At 27.4% G+C, this 15585-nt stretch overlaps 1 protein-coding gene across 1 annotated transcript in view; it reads left to right on the top strand.

Annotated features, from left to right (window-relative positions):
- The first annotated feature begins 3671 nt into the window (after nt 1–3671).
- Nucleotides 3672–15585, top strand: part of LOC107440325 (trypsin-1) — a 30042-nt gene continuing 18128 nt past the window's right edge. Inside the window, exons 1-3 of the mRNA XM_016053222.5 lie at nt 3672–3817; nt 5201–5712; nt 5902–6008. Of these exons, the coding sequence (XP_015908708.1) occupies nt 3733–3817; nt 5201–5712; nt 5902–6008 (704 nt within the window). The 5' untranslated portion in view covers nt 3672–3732. The remainder of the gene's footprint in view (nt 3818–5200; nt 5713–5901; nt 6009–15585) is intronic.

Genomic DNA, 15585 nt, shown 5'->3' on the forward strand with positions numbered 1-15585 from the left:
TACGAAACCGTTTTTTCACTCAAGTGTCATTTTAGCGAAATTATTATTTTTTTTATTTTATCTCAAATTTCATCTGAATTTAAAGCTATTGCAATAGCATGATAGGAAGGTACAGGGGTCAGCTCACTCATTTGTCAATATGTACATTTCTGGCGACGTCTGAGAACTTATTCACTCCCACTATTTTTTAAATCGTTTTTCTTTCTATCGACAATTGTTTTTATTAATATATTTAACTAAGCTTAATACTTTTGACGAAATTCACTTATACCAATTATACGTCTTCTAAGAAAGCAAATTGAATTCATGAAAATCATATTATTTTTCAAATAAACTCTGAAAAAAAAGTCTCATAACTTATATTTAATAAATTAATAAGAGCAATTGATGTAACCGCTTCAACTAATAAATACAAAAATTCATGACGAGTTTACTTCATCAACCATCAATATATGCGGATATTATATGTTTATTTATGGAAATATTTAGAATATGACACAAACTAATACTATGATTTTCAATTTATTTTCAACTGAATTTCTAAAAAAAGTGTAAGGTAAGGATAACTTTCAATTATAACAAATAAATAATTGAATGTTAGAATGTATTTGTTATAAGAATAGTTTGTTCTATGACGTTGACATTCATGTATTATTATTTAAACGTTATACCAAAAACTTTCACCCATAAGAAACAAATTATTCTTTAGTATTGCAATTAAATGTATATTAAAAATGTTTGTAAAACTTTTCAATGAAATTAAAAAGTTTATTTCCAAAGTAATTTTTGATAATTTTTTGAAAATTACTTATTTTATGACTGTAAACAATTATAAAACGAATTGTAATTGTAAATATTACATCAACATTATTGATAATAATAGTATAAAATTATAGTGAAACTTATTTTTATATTTATAATATCACGTAATACTGCACTAATGAAGAGTATTAATTCTTATAATGGGTTAAATATATTTTTTAAATCAAATAATTACAGTTATAATTAACCCTTTTTGTAATTACGCAAACATTGCTCCGATTTATCAAAGCAAACTATTCGGAAAATATTTTTATGACAAGTTTACTGTCATAACAAAACGAAAATTATTATTATAGCTTTGTATGGTATTATAAAAATGAAAAAAAATTACTAATTTTATAACATTGATTACTATAATTGTTTCTCAAACTATTTAAAACAGTATTAAAAATCATGTATTATAATTTCATAAAACTTAGTTTTAAATAGTTTTTATTATTTATGTAATAATTGTCATAAGTTAAAATTATAACACTTATTCAAAAAAAATTATTTTTTCTTTATGTCCATTATAACTAAAGAGACAAAAAACTATCTAGATAAAATCTGAAAAAGTAGAATTATCAAGCTATTTTTTTGTTTTTTATCACACGTAGAAATCAAATCAGTCATGTGTAAATATTGTTTGTGTTGCCAACATCGTAAGTATTGTAGAACAGTTTATCTCAAATTATCATTTCAACACACAAGATAAGCTTGAGAAAAACTTCTCAAATTGCATTAAAAAAACTCTAGAATAGTGTCATCATTATCAGCACTTTCTTATCTTTTGGCATACGTCATACGTTAGTAAAATTGATTCGGTTAACTTAAGAATATCTGTTTTATCTTCGTAAGAATATCCGACACAAACACCCACGAAAAGCTTAAAACTAGTTTAAATTAAACATGTTTTCCCGGAAATTTCAATAATGAAACACATGAAATATTTTTGGAATAGTTTAAAAAAACTGCTGTTCCATAACTTTTACAGTAATAATTGCCATAAAATCTCTGAATCACTCTAATAAAATAAATATTACAGTTAAAAATACGGTACAATGCTTTACGGTAAAAAGGGAATTTGCTGTAAAATAGACTTTACGGAAAATGTACCCAAAGTACATTATCCAAGTACTTTTACCGGAATTTTTTACAGTGTTGTCATTGCAGAAAATTATGACTAAGCGAAATGTATTTCTAAAGGACATAGGACTGAAATGTAATTTTATTATTATATTTTATTTATTATTATCTATATTAAAAATAAAATAATTTTTAAAATTTTCTTATTACGTTATTTTTAATTATTTTTCCATTATTATTTTTTATTCAAAATGCTTAGAATGCTTCCTGAAATGATTTTTCGATAATCGTAGTCATTGCATACACCTACGTTTCTCCGGCACCAGGGCACTTATGTTTCTCAGGAGCATTTGAACGGTTATATAAATTTCATTTATTGTATTTATTTATTTACTGCCTAAAATGGCTTTTTAAAGCAGTTGTTGATAAAACTTTTTCAAGAGTTTCTTTTGTTTCGCAGTTTGCCGCTAGTTTGTTTATTAAATAGCAAATATTTCGTTTTAACTAATTTTTTTAAAACTTTTCTTGTACGGTTTGTCGGTATTTTCGCATCCTTCTTGTATCGAAAACAAGTTTTTTACATGGAGAATTGACAAACTGTATCATTATTTATATCAACAAGTTAGAAGCACGGTCCATTAACTCATATGGTTAGAGCCCCCAGCTAAAAACATAAGGGTCAAGGGTTCGTTCTCCCCAAGGCTATTGTTGCATATTTATTCATAGTCCACATTTTAAACAATTTTCGTTACTATAGTTTATCTATGCGATATTTTACTTATAAATTTAATAATTAGTAGCAATAATTATGTGGCTAAGCAGATTTATCTAAGTATTTCTCTCTAGTTATGCTTAATACAATCACATCAGACCTTAAATTGAAGTTTACTGTCAGTATCAAATTAACAAATGCAGTTATAAATTCGTGCAAGATACTTTTAAATGCGCATTATCCAATAAGGTAATATTTATTATTAAGAAATAGAGATCATTTCCTTTTAATTCAAAGTTCAAAAAATTTTACTTTATGGCTATGGGATTATTGATTAGACAGTTAAAATAGAGAACTCCTGGAACATAGGACTAATTTTTGCCTATTTTTAAATTTTTCATAATTTTCTCTTTTAACTAAAATGTCCTTCTAATATATTTGTCACAATGAAAAGCAAAGAAATATGTTTTTTATGTCTTCTAAACAAGCAATTATTTTCATGGATTATTTTTTTAATTAGCATTCCTCCATATCTACTTTTGCGTACTGTTTAGTTCCTGTGTTCATACTTTTAAAGCTTAAAATAAAATAGGCAACACTATTCTACTTTTGAACAAAATAATTTATTTCAAAATATTTAATTGTACTTTTTATCTAACCAATTAAATACGCTAACATACTATCCCATCAAATTTAAAATTACAGATTCGAAATTTGCCAGATTTTGCAACTTGTTTTGGAAATCCAAAATCAAAATTACAAAATTCCCCATGTATCCTAACATACGCACGATTGAAATAAACAGAGTTATTTACGCGTTTTTTTCGTAACAGTCCAACCAAAGAGCGTTCTAAAATTTGTGGTATTTTGAATTTGAATTATTCTTTTTCTGAATGAGATGGTAATGACCGATATCTAAGTTCTGGTCCACATTAAACAAATCATTTACACCAAAAAAGCCAAAAATGCATGTGCGGCTTTCTAATGAGCATTCAGGAAACAACTCAAGGAAGTAGGTTAGCTTTCCCTTTCGTACCCAGAGAATAAACGACAGAGGTTATTTCAATCAGGTCGCAACTTCAACACTCATATAAAGCTTTCCAACACTTTATACTTTTCGTTTTTTCATCAAAATGAGGAAACAGACCGGTGCAATGCGAACTTTAAGAACTTTCTCTTCTATCGTCTTTATCTTAGGATTTCTTTCTTTCGCTGATGGTACGTACAATATGGGACTTTTTTTTTTTGGAGATTAACTGGACTTTTTTTAGCAATTGCTTTAAAAAAAACAGAAGATCAAATGGATTTACTAATTAAGAAGTGGATGTTATAATTATTGATGCTTTGATCTTAATGAGTTTTTTATGGAAGGAGTATGGATATGCTAAATTTTTTTTAATTATAATTAATTAAAAAGTAATTTTTATTTCATAAAATAATAATGAGCACTCTTTTGAAGCACTTTAAAATATTCGAATAATTTATGAAATTTTATTGTTGATGGAATTTGATAATTTTTACTAAAGCTAGCTTATATGTCACTAGCTTATAAGCATTGAAAATTTTTAAAAACGCTTATGTAAAAGCATATAACTGAATAAATAAAAGAATATGATAAATGAAAACATTTTAATAAAAATATCAGTAAACGATAACTGTCATGAAACATACTTTTTATAATTTTCAAAAAATTTGTAAATAGTTTGTCAGGTATTAATGAAAAACTAAGAGTATGCAATTGACATTGAAATTATGTTTTAACACAGAAAAATTATAAATCATAAAATGTTACATGATTAACATAAAAAATAATTGAAATGAAATGAAGATATTAAAAATGTTAGAATATACATTAAACTGATTCCTTTAACATAGCTGTAATTAATGAATATTTGAATAATTAATTATGTATGAATAAATAAATATGTAATTATTTATGAGTAATTTATTCTGATTTTTTCTTAAAAAAATTATGTTTAATAAATGGTTAAAAAATAGGATGCAATTTTTATGCTATTGAAACTTCCACAATTATGTAGTTAAAATAACCTTAAGTTATTGTATCTATTCAATTAAGGTATGAAAGAAAATGACTCAAACTTCAAAATTTATAGATTATGATTCCAAAATTAACAATCTGCAATGTTTAAATGTAACACAACCTTTCACTTTTTATACAATTCTGAATTAAACATAAAATGATAATTTTTCTTACTTCAAATGTTTTTATTAACAGTGCTTTTCATTAACGGTGAAAACTGTTATTGTAATTAAAAAAATATTTTTTAAAATACTATTTGTTAAAATACTGATTTTTATGTACTTATTAAGCGAATAAATTAACTTTTAACTTAGAACACTGGTTGAGACAACTATTAAAAATATATCAAGTTTTCAGAATCTATGCTTGTAAAGGTAAACTACGTTATAAATGTTGTAATTATTGTTCTTTACAATTTTTTGCAATAAGCAAAATCGGGATAATAGTTTAATACAATTGTGTATAACGTTTGAATATAAAGAAGTATTAAAATGTCTTCTTATAATATAAAAAATAATTAATGAAAATAATAATTATAAATTATAATAAATTTGATTTAGGATACTTCAAAGCTCCTGGAATGAAAAAATTGAACACTCCTTTCGATCATTTACTGCGCAAAGGACCGGCCCATTTAGACACTGAAAAAGATTGGGAAGAACAACCTCCTTTTAGAAAAGATTTTTATTCTTGGAAAACACCAGAAACGTATTCTTTCTACCACAGACCAGAACATCAGAATCAATATAACGAACAACCAGCTGGAAAATCTTACTTTACCAACGATATGTCTTTCAACACGCACCGGATACCTGGAGTTTCAAACTCAGTCTTTAAAACCAATGGTCTTTCGAATCTAATGAGCTATGGTGTTGGATTACCTACATTTTTGCACCGAGAACCAATTTTTCCGAGTTCTGTAACTAGCAGTAATTATCAAGAAAACCAACCACAATCATTTGAACTTGATGAAAGATTACCCGAATCAAATGAATCTTTGGGGAATGCAGACAAAGCAGAAGAAAGAGTTGTTGGAGGAAGAGATGTTCATGATGGCGAAATACCTTGGCAGGTAAAGTATAGTATTTTAAGTCTTTTCAAATCAGATGCAATTTAAGACAGACAAAAATTTTAAGGTAGGTTCTTGAAATTTTTTGAACTTTTAAGACTCGGATTAATTTTCTGGAATTCTAAATAGGTAAGTTAAAAGAAACCGGGTGCTGTAAATGATCAAATATCTTACCCGTGTATTTCATTTCAGGTATCTTTACAAAGAAAATCAATGAAAAGTGGACGCATTTTTCATATTTGTGGAGGTTCTATCTTGAATAGAGAATGGATTGTGACTGCAGCCCATTGCGTTGCTCTGTAAGTAATATTTTGTTTATTCAGATAGTAATAAATATATTGTCATAGCTAAAAACCAAATAAGCATTGATAATATGTTTCATAGGTACAGTTATATATTAAAAATTATTGTTAGTAACTATTGCTAGCTGCAAGAGTTTAGTTCAGGCATATCAAAATACCAAACAGAACATGATTTGAAGATATTAATTTATTTATCTTACGGCAACTATTAAAAAAATAAGAATTCTCAGCCTTAAGGATTTAATGTTTAGGACAGTTCAGATGTAATATTAGGCTCCTATATATAAAGATACACTTGTTGACCTTTTTAAAGACTTAATTAAAGAAGGTTTCCTTTTGGCTTAAAAATAAATAGTGATAAGACCAAATACATGATAATGGATTGTAGGGGAACGGTTATAGACACTGAATTATAAATCAATGAAATGACAAAATTTGAGAGAGTTAGGTAATTTAAGTACTTGGGTTCAGTTGTCACTGAAAGCAATGATATAATGCCAGAGATTAATCTCTGGCATAATATCATAGCAAAGACTAAATGCTGGAAATCGCAGTTATTTTGCACTTAAGAGATTGCTAACATCAAAAGTAATAACGAGAAAAACAAAGCTTCAGGTTTATAAAACTATAATCAGACCAACCGCTATCTATGGATCTGAGGCGTGGACTCCAACCCAGAAACAAGAAAAAATGCTGATTACCTGGGAAAGAAAAATTCTTCAAACTATTTTTGGACCTGTCAAAGAGGGTGATCGGTGGAGAAGGTGATACAATTTTTAAATTGCAAGACTATTTTTAAGAAAAAGATATAATAAATTATGTAAAAGCAAAGAGAATTCAATGGCTAGGACACCTTGAGAAAATGGAGGAAAACAGAGGCACTAAGAAGATATTCAAGGGGTAATGCTAGTCAAAGGAAAAGAGGAAGGCCGGTCAAAAGATGGTTTGACGAGGTGGAAAAAGATCTTAAGACTCTAAAAGTCCGAAACTGGAAGCAAAGAGCTAGAGACAGACGACTTTGGAGGAAAATTGTTAATGAGGCCATGGTCCAACATGGACTGTAATGCCAGGGAGTTAGTTTGTTAGTTATATAAAGATAGGTGTCGGCCAAAATAGGCATGGTCTGCATGTTAATTGCTAAATAAATAAAGTATAATAAAGCAGTTATTCCTGACAATAATTATTAGGAAACATAAAATTAAGGAAATTTTTAGTAATAAAAGTACCAGTACTAACTCGCATACTCAACCATTCCATAATAGGGAGAAGGCTCTAACGGCGTATGATGACAATTCTGGTTTTGGCTTGCCTTGTAATTTTCGATCCGTATGATGAGTCCTAATTCTCTTTAAAATGAACATTATTGATCGCAAATTAGAATTTAAGAAAAAAAAGTTATTAAAATCTAACGAATCACCACACAAGAAGATGGAACTAAAAACATCAAAACAACAGTAATTGACAGTAAAAAACTTTTTATAATCGTCGTTGAACAGCTGAACTAATTTTTGAGTTAACGACGATTAATGTTCAACTCCCAGGCCTTGTAATTTTGAACCCAATACAGAAGACAAGAGAGCTTCTGGATCAAGTATTGAGATAAATTTGTCTTTGTGGAGGACTTTTTGATGGAACTAACACGCAATTGCGTTACATGGAGAGTAAAATCACGAAAACCTCTCACGGCTAGCCTGATGGCAAGGGGACTCTAACTCATGATCCGTCGTCTACCACTGAGGATATTATACGTTAGCACTGTGGTCATTGTAAGTCAGGTGTGGAACTCGTATCCACCAGCCATCGTTGGGGTTCTAACCCGGGTCACCTTTTTAGGAGGCAAGCGCTCTATCCCCTCAGCATTCCTGTATGAAACTTGAAGGCGTTACTAATAGATATTTTTAATTGTTCTCCGTCTTCTCTCTCTGGCAATCAAACAGTGATGGATATTTTCGATTCCGATTTCTGTTCTAGTCTTACGACTCACTAGGTTTCAAAAGCGTTTTCAAATTTTAGTAAATTAAAAATATTAATAAAATATTAATAAAATATTAATTTGAATCTGACTTTAAATGTTAATTTGTTATCTCTATTGAGCATACTTTTGACTTTTCCGATATTATTTATAAATCAATCATTTCACAAGGAATTTTAATTATTTCAAACAAAAGTAGCATTACAATTTCTCAAATACAAAAAATAATTTTAGCTACTTGGAAAATGATTAAAAACTTGTATCTAAACTGTTAGTAGTTATTTTCTTTTGGTGCTGTTAATCGCTTTTTTGTTATGAAAATTGAGAAACAATACATATGCTTACTATACGATAAATACCGTTGTTACTCCGTAAATCAACTAGAATTTAAAAAGAATACAAAATTTTAGAAGTCCCATATCTTTCTGACAATAATTATCACTCTGACAACAATTTAATTTTAAATTAAGTATAATAACAGTGATTGATTAAAACTTAAATAAAAAATACTTTTTCTGTTCAAAAAATATTTAATTTCTCAGGTTCTGGCCTTTGCTTTAGTTATGAATTAACTTGCATTAAAATTTCTTATTTGTTATGTATGAAAAAATAAGAACTTATTTAATTTATACTTGTGTTAATATGGTTTTGTCCTAAATACGTGAGAAAAAAAGCAACTTTTTGTGTAATGATTTATTTTTTTTCTAGCATTATTTCTTTATAGTCACATTTGCTATAACTTTTATATGACAATAAAACGAAGGATGAAAAAATGACAATTCATTGTTTTTCGTAAAAATATTTATCTATCTCAAACAGATATAGATCTAGTTGGGACAAAGCAGATAATAAAAAGGATAGCTTGGAAATATTTAGAATAAATTTGTGAGAAATATCATTAAGCGATTGCATTTCACTTCATTGTTACTTTCTTCACATAACATCTATATAAAAAAAAGTTTTTTTTTCATGTATAATGTGAAATAAAAAAAGTTTTAAGTCATCATGAACAGTGGTCATTGTACGTGTGTCATGATTCAAGAAAAATTCTAATTCATTAAGCTGCAATATTGAATGTGTAGGGGCTTAAACTAAGATAAATTGTATGGTCAAAACTATTAAGCTGTAATAAAAGTTACCATATTTTTTGCTGTATGAGAACACTAAAACACTCGAGTAAGGATTTTGATAAAATTAATAATAAATTATGGTTTTAAAACATGCGATAAAATTTGGTAAATGTGATAAAATTTGACAATTTTATGATGTTATCTTGAAACATTTCATTGAAATCATTTATTTGGTAAATTTTATAATTCAGTTTTATATTTTTTACTGAATATGTAGAAAGAAAAGTAGTATCGAGTTTGTAATGACACTTGATGAAAGTACAGATATAGCAGAATCGTCCATACTTACTGCTAGAAATTCTTCAGGAAAAATGGTTAAATAACAATTTATTTAATTGTTATTTTACCATATTCAAACAAAACAGTCGAATAGCCATTTAATAAGATGATATTCAAATTGTTAACTGTGCAAGAAACAGTTTATTAACTGTTTTTACCTAAACTACCAGAATTTTATCGCGCAAACTAGGACCACCTAATGAAGCTAAATAGTTCCTTGTAGATGGGTACATACTGAAAGAGTGAGGACTAATCTGTCGATTTCATGAAAAACAGAACGGAGGTTCGAGTTCACTGTATTTCCTCCATTTCCTTTAAAATACGAAGACTGTAGTTGCTTATTTTGGGATCATGCTTGTAAACCTTTGAATCATCTTAAATCTTTAAATGAATTGTGTACAGTACAAATTGATATAAAATAACAGTATACAGTATAATCAATGAATTATGCAGGTCCAAAAACATTCATGCAAGTTTTGGTCGGAGAGTTAAATTTCTTGGTCAATTTGGATTTAAGGGGATCATAGCAGTTTACAACGATAAAAATTGTGTAATTGTAAAAAGTTTTTTTTTCAAATGAAACTATGAATATTCGAGAATGATCCTTTCAAGGTCGATGGCCGAAATCAAATTCTGATTACACTAATCAACAAGATTCCAGTAAAAGATCTTTTAGTGATTTTTCTCGCTATTGAATTTAGTTATATGCGAATTTCATGAAAATAGATTTAACTAAAACTTAGATCATACAAAGCTTTAATGAACTACATAAATGATCTCAAGTTATATGATCAAGTTAATGATCTCAACTACTATGAAATAAAGGTTTGGAGGGAAAAATGGAGTCATAACAATAAACAATGGCTTGTGATCAATAATGAAATTTGCTGTTCATCTTGACGCAAAAACTTATAAATCGTTCCCATATTGCAATCAAATTTATTTCATTGATCGATTTATTTTTGAAAGGAACTTAAAAAGCCGTTTGTTATGGTACATTTTGCTCGCATTTTAAATACATAATTTTGTTTTCGAAATGGGCAACTTTCTTCTTGTTTGAAATGTAAAATTGCAACTGACATATTGAAAAAAAATTTAATTTTAATTCAGTTACTTACGTGCAATAACTCGAATCAAAATGTAATTTTTACACGAAGAAAACAATGTCTGTAAAATTATCATACTTTATGGTTATGACATTTCTGGTAAAAAAACAGCAACATATTTCAGGTTAATGAAACAAAAATATACGGCATTTAAACCACTCATTTGGTAATTTTTTCGTTCATATGATCACGGCTTACAGGAAATTCTGGTTTTCAAAACTGCCTAAATCAACCTTAAAATTCACATATTACCGTAAATTTAATAAAAAATTCAAAACTGAAAAATCAATTTAACCGAATAATTTTTTTTGTCACACTCTTAAAATTACCAGATTTTATCACATTCACTAAATTTTACCGCATTTTATAAAACTATATTTTAAACAAACAAACATTATTTACAATTTTTTAAATTCTTAAAAAATGAAGTGTGCTTCGTTTCTAACGTGAGCAACTTTTATGGTCATATTAAACTTTGCTAAAAAAAAGTACATGAGGAACCGTTTCATTTTTTCATTGAAAATTGTTATTATACATTAATGGATTATAAGCGAATAGTGAAATTTAGCTACAATTTACAGCTATCGATTAGCAACTGAATTTATTGTTAATCTCGAAGCAAGATCTGATAAATCAATCATCCAAATTGTAATCAAGTTCCATAAATATGCCTAATTTTTTTTCATATATAATTCAAAGTTAGTTAAGTTAGTCATAATTGTTTTAATTCAATTTTATCATTTATTGTCTCTTTACAATTTGAGTATTAATTACCGTCAATATTTTTTAAATACTTCTTAAATATTCGAATTCTTCTTCATTACAAATTTTTTTAAAGAGATAGTTCTACAACAAGTCTTTTTTTTTTTAAAAAAATTCCATTGTTAATTTTATTTACTGTGACAGTTGGTTGACGGTCCGTAAAAATATATTAACAGTTATAAAATAACGTAAATAAATAGTTTAAGCCAACCGTGATATTTTTGAGAAATAAAATTGATACGATGCGTAAATGGAAAAAAATCCTAGCTGAACATGATATTCCGTTTCAAATTCTGATGTTCTATTTATATGCTTCAATTGAGCGAGTTTTACTATAGCTCCATAAAATATTGGTTTTCTTGCTTGTTAAATTTTTTTCAACTCTCTATAAGAAAGCTAATTAATCGATTGGACAATTGCCAAGTTTTTATTTATTTGTATGTTTTTGAATTTTTTGCTGTTTTTGAATCATTTGTGTTTCTGTCATTTTTTTGTTTAATCTTACTTTAAAAACGTTTTAATATGGCATTAATTACACTAAAAACTACTTTTTTTAAATCAAAAATAACATTTTCAAATAGTTTCTTTTAACTATTAATTTTGGAATTAAAGTATATTCATAATTTATGCTAATTACAATTAAAATCAATAGTTTTGTAATGGAGATAATATAAATGCGCTTAGTTAGAAAGCCAATGATTTACCCTTTTAACCAATGTGTTGCAATGTGTTAATTTTTTACTGCATAATATCACTTCGAATTACAAGCACATATATTTGAACGTTCACGTGAATGTTTATGGTGCATTTAACTTGCTCGTGAATGTTTATGGTACATAAAACTTTTTCAGAAAAAAAAATCAACTCAGACGAATTCTAAACTATAGAACAATTGGATGACGGATGAGGCCGATCCGGTCCTTATCGTTTGTGTTGTACTGTAATTAAAAAAAATCACTTTTTGAGAGCGTTGAGTATTTTTGACGCTTCATAATTTGATCCAATTTAAGTGTAAATGGCTTATGAAATTTCCTTTTAATTCCAAACTTTCAACTAATACTAATTTATACTTTAATGAACTTAGATTTGCTAACAAAATAAAATCAATCATCCGGAACAAAGCCTAAGAAAAAAATATTTTTATCTTTTCAAAATGAATAAATATTAAAAAAAGTAAATAAAAGAAATATAATATGAAAATATTAAATCTTCTGGTTTCGTAACCCCCTCTTCTTTAATGACATCTTTTGTTACCTCCTCCTCTTGTCACAAATTGTCATAGTCTTAAAAACCTCCATCCTTCCTTGCAAACGTGACATAGTCAAAACCAATTGAATATGGTAGAATTTATCGGGTTTCTAACTTCATAGGAACACCAAAAACCTCTTAAATTTTTGCCGAAGAACTTGTGTAATCGTTTTGCTAAAACTAGCATTAAGATATGGTTTTAAAATAGGCGATAATATTTGGTAATTTAATCATGATACCTTAGAGCATGGCACAAAAACTATTTATTCGTTCAAGTTTACTTTTCTGTTTTGTATTTATTTTTAAATCTGTGGTAATAAGAATTAAAATTTAAAAACCAGAATTTTGCGTATGCCGTAACCATATGAAAGGAAAAATAACGAGATGAATGGTTTAACTATAATATTTTTTCTTACCAGAATTATGACTTTTTTACCAGAAATGTCATAACATTATGGTAATTTTACCAGATTTTTTCTCTCCATGTGCACTGTATTAAACATGGATTGTAAAACTTGAATTTAAAGAAGAGATATGACTTCTTTGAAAGTTTCAAGAATTAAATGAAATTTCAGTTTCCTCAAACAACAGATGAGCTATTAATATTTCCTATAAATACCAATCCCGATGGATTAAAACATTTGGTATAACTTTGTAATAACATTACTAGAATCGAATGAATAGAATCATTCAACCGTAGAATACGAGTCTAAAATAAACAAGCTTATCTAATTTTAGATAAGCTTAACAACACACACGCGGAGTTTCATTCTGCATTATATTCCATTAGCGAGGAAAATGAATTAAAACTTTAAAATCATTAGTTATTTTAATATTTCCTTATGCATTTAAAATAACAATATTTTTCAGCGAGTTTTCTTTAACCTAAAGGCTCGGAAACAAAAATCGCGATTTGCTTTGTAGTAGTAATTATTTAATTATTGTTATTTTTTTTTGCTACCTAAATGCATCAATGCATTCATGCAAAACTTTTCCTTATGAAATTTTTTAGCACTTAAATCTTGTGATGGATTAAATGTTTCATGTGTGTAAAAGTATGGTAGTACTTTCTTATGATACTGTTTTTGATGAACCTTAATAATTATGACTGTTACTAATTGTTTCTCAACGGTTTCAATTGCATGATGCATGCAAATTTAATAATTAGTTAATTAATTAACTTTATCGCTCTGTGAACTGCGATATATTACTGTTAATTTTTGTTTAAATTTCGTTTTCGTAATTATTTTTTTAGTTAGTCAAAAGTTATTAAAACTAATATCATTCAAGAATGTAAATTTATTTCAAGTCCTAAAAACTTTAATTCTAATTCTTAAGAAGTCTAATTTAAAGCTTTGAAAGTTATTATATTTGTAGTCAAAATTCTCAGTATGCATTAAAGTAGTAAATATGTTCCTGCTTTCGAATTATGAGTAAAAACATATTTAGTTAATATAAACTAATATTATTCATAATATAAACAAATATTATTCAGGCGAAATTGAATATTTATTTTAACTCTATTGATTATACGACTAATAGGTTATGAAGACCAATATCAGTTAAGCAAAATTATACATGTTTGTTTTAAGATCTATGATTAATAATGCTAAGCTGTATGAATTATATGAGTCAGTATGAGTTATGGCTAGGTAAAGTTAAAGCCAGTTATAACGATAAATCACACAAGCAGAGGGAATTGTCTTGATAATGAGTTTACCGTTACTAAGAAATACACAAATTTAATGTTTAAATTAAGAGAATAAAAGATGAAATTTTTTCATTTAAATATTTTAGTTAACTATTAATTCAAAATATTTAATTCAATATACTTGTTTGGAGGTAACCTTTTATTCATTTTGATTTTTATCCGATTTTGCCAACATACAGTAGACTGGACAAAAAGCCTTTGCAAAAGCTTTAGATGTCATTGATTACCCTGAATATTTATTGTATTACAAATTTGTCAATAGCAGAAATGGTAGATTCATAATCATCAAAAAACGTTTTTTTCAAGTTTTGAATGTTTTTTTTTATTGTGTGATAGTGTAAAAAGAAATATTTGCTTTATATATATATATATATATATATATATATATATATATATTAGTAAAATAGTGTGAAGGAATATTTTATTTTAAGATTACATAAAATCGGGTGACCACTTATTAAAGAATGCTTGCATCAAGCTTACACGCATTCACATCGCTCGTGAATTACTTTCGTTTCCGAAGTACCAATTATGAAGTGCTTTGCTTTGGATATCGCCAGTAGATTATTTACAATCGAGTACGAAATTAAGCGAGTTTGCTGATGTTCTGTATGTGTTATATATCTACGGAAAGAAATGTTTACGATTACAAAATACATGCACGTTTTTATTTAAGTCGTAGGGGCATTTAAATTTTTACATGTCTGTCAATACTAACTAACTATAAAACCTTAAATTTCTACGAGCTTCTGTTCAGATATGCAAACAAATTTTTTTTTCCGATATCAAACTCATTTTATATTAAGATAACGCGTATTCCTGCATCCTTAGTAATGATTCGTATTCTTAATAATGTCTCGCAAAAATAACTCTTTTAACACCTATGTGTATGAGTATCAAGAGAAATTGTAAATATGCCGTCTTAGATTACCATTTTGTAGTATTTTATTTCATCATAAAATTTTTATTTTATCCTTTAGTTTGAACATTAAAACATGGTTGCATGAGAGCATTTTATTCAATAAAGCACTGCAAAAAATTTTCCTTTGCCCGAACACCAAAAATTTTGGTAACTACTTTACATGAAGTTAACGTTTCGCTAATAAGTGTTCAACTACATCGAAACCAAGGATAGTTAACACCTATTATGTTCTTTTACGCTACTTGGCATGAAGTTGCTGCCACAGTAATGAATGCAACACATAAGAATCAGTAAAGCTATTTTTACGATACAATTTAAAGCGAAATCAATAATTTAGGATGCATATCTACAAATATTAAATTGGGTTGTATGTATGCAGAAAAATTAGTTTGTTAATCAAACATACACCCAGCAAAGACAGAATATTAATATACTTTCGAAAGA

Source organism: Parasteatoda tepidariorum, chromosome 11 (assembly GCF_982258835.1).
Source record: "Parasteatoda tepidariorum strain Cologne lab strain chromosome 11, Ptep-v5.0, whole genome shotgun sequence".
Lineage (NCBI taxonomy): Eukaryota > Metazoa > Arthropoda > Arachnida > Araneae > Theridiidae > Parasteatoda > Parasteatoda tepidariorum.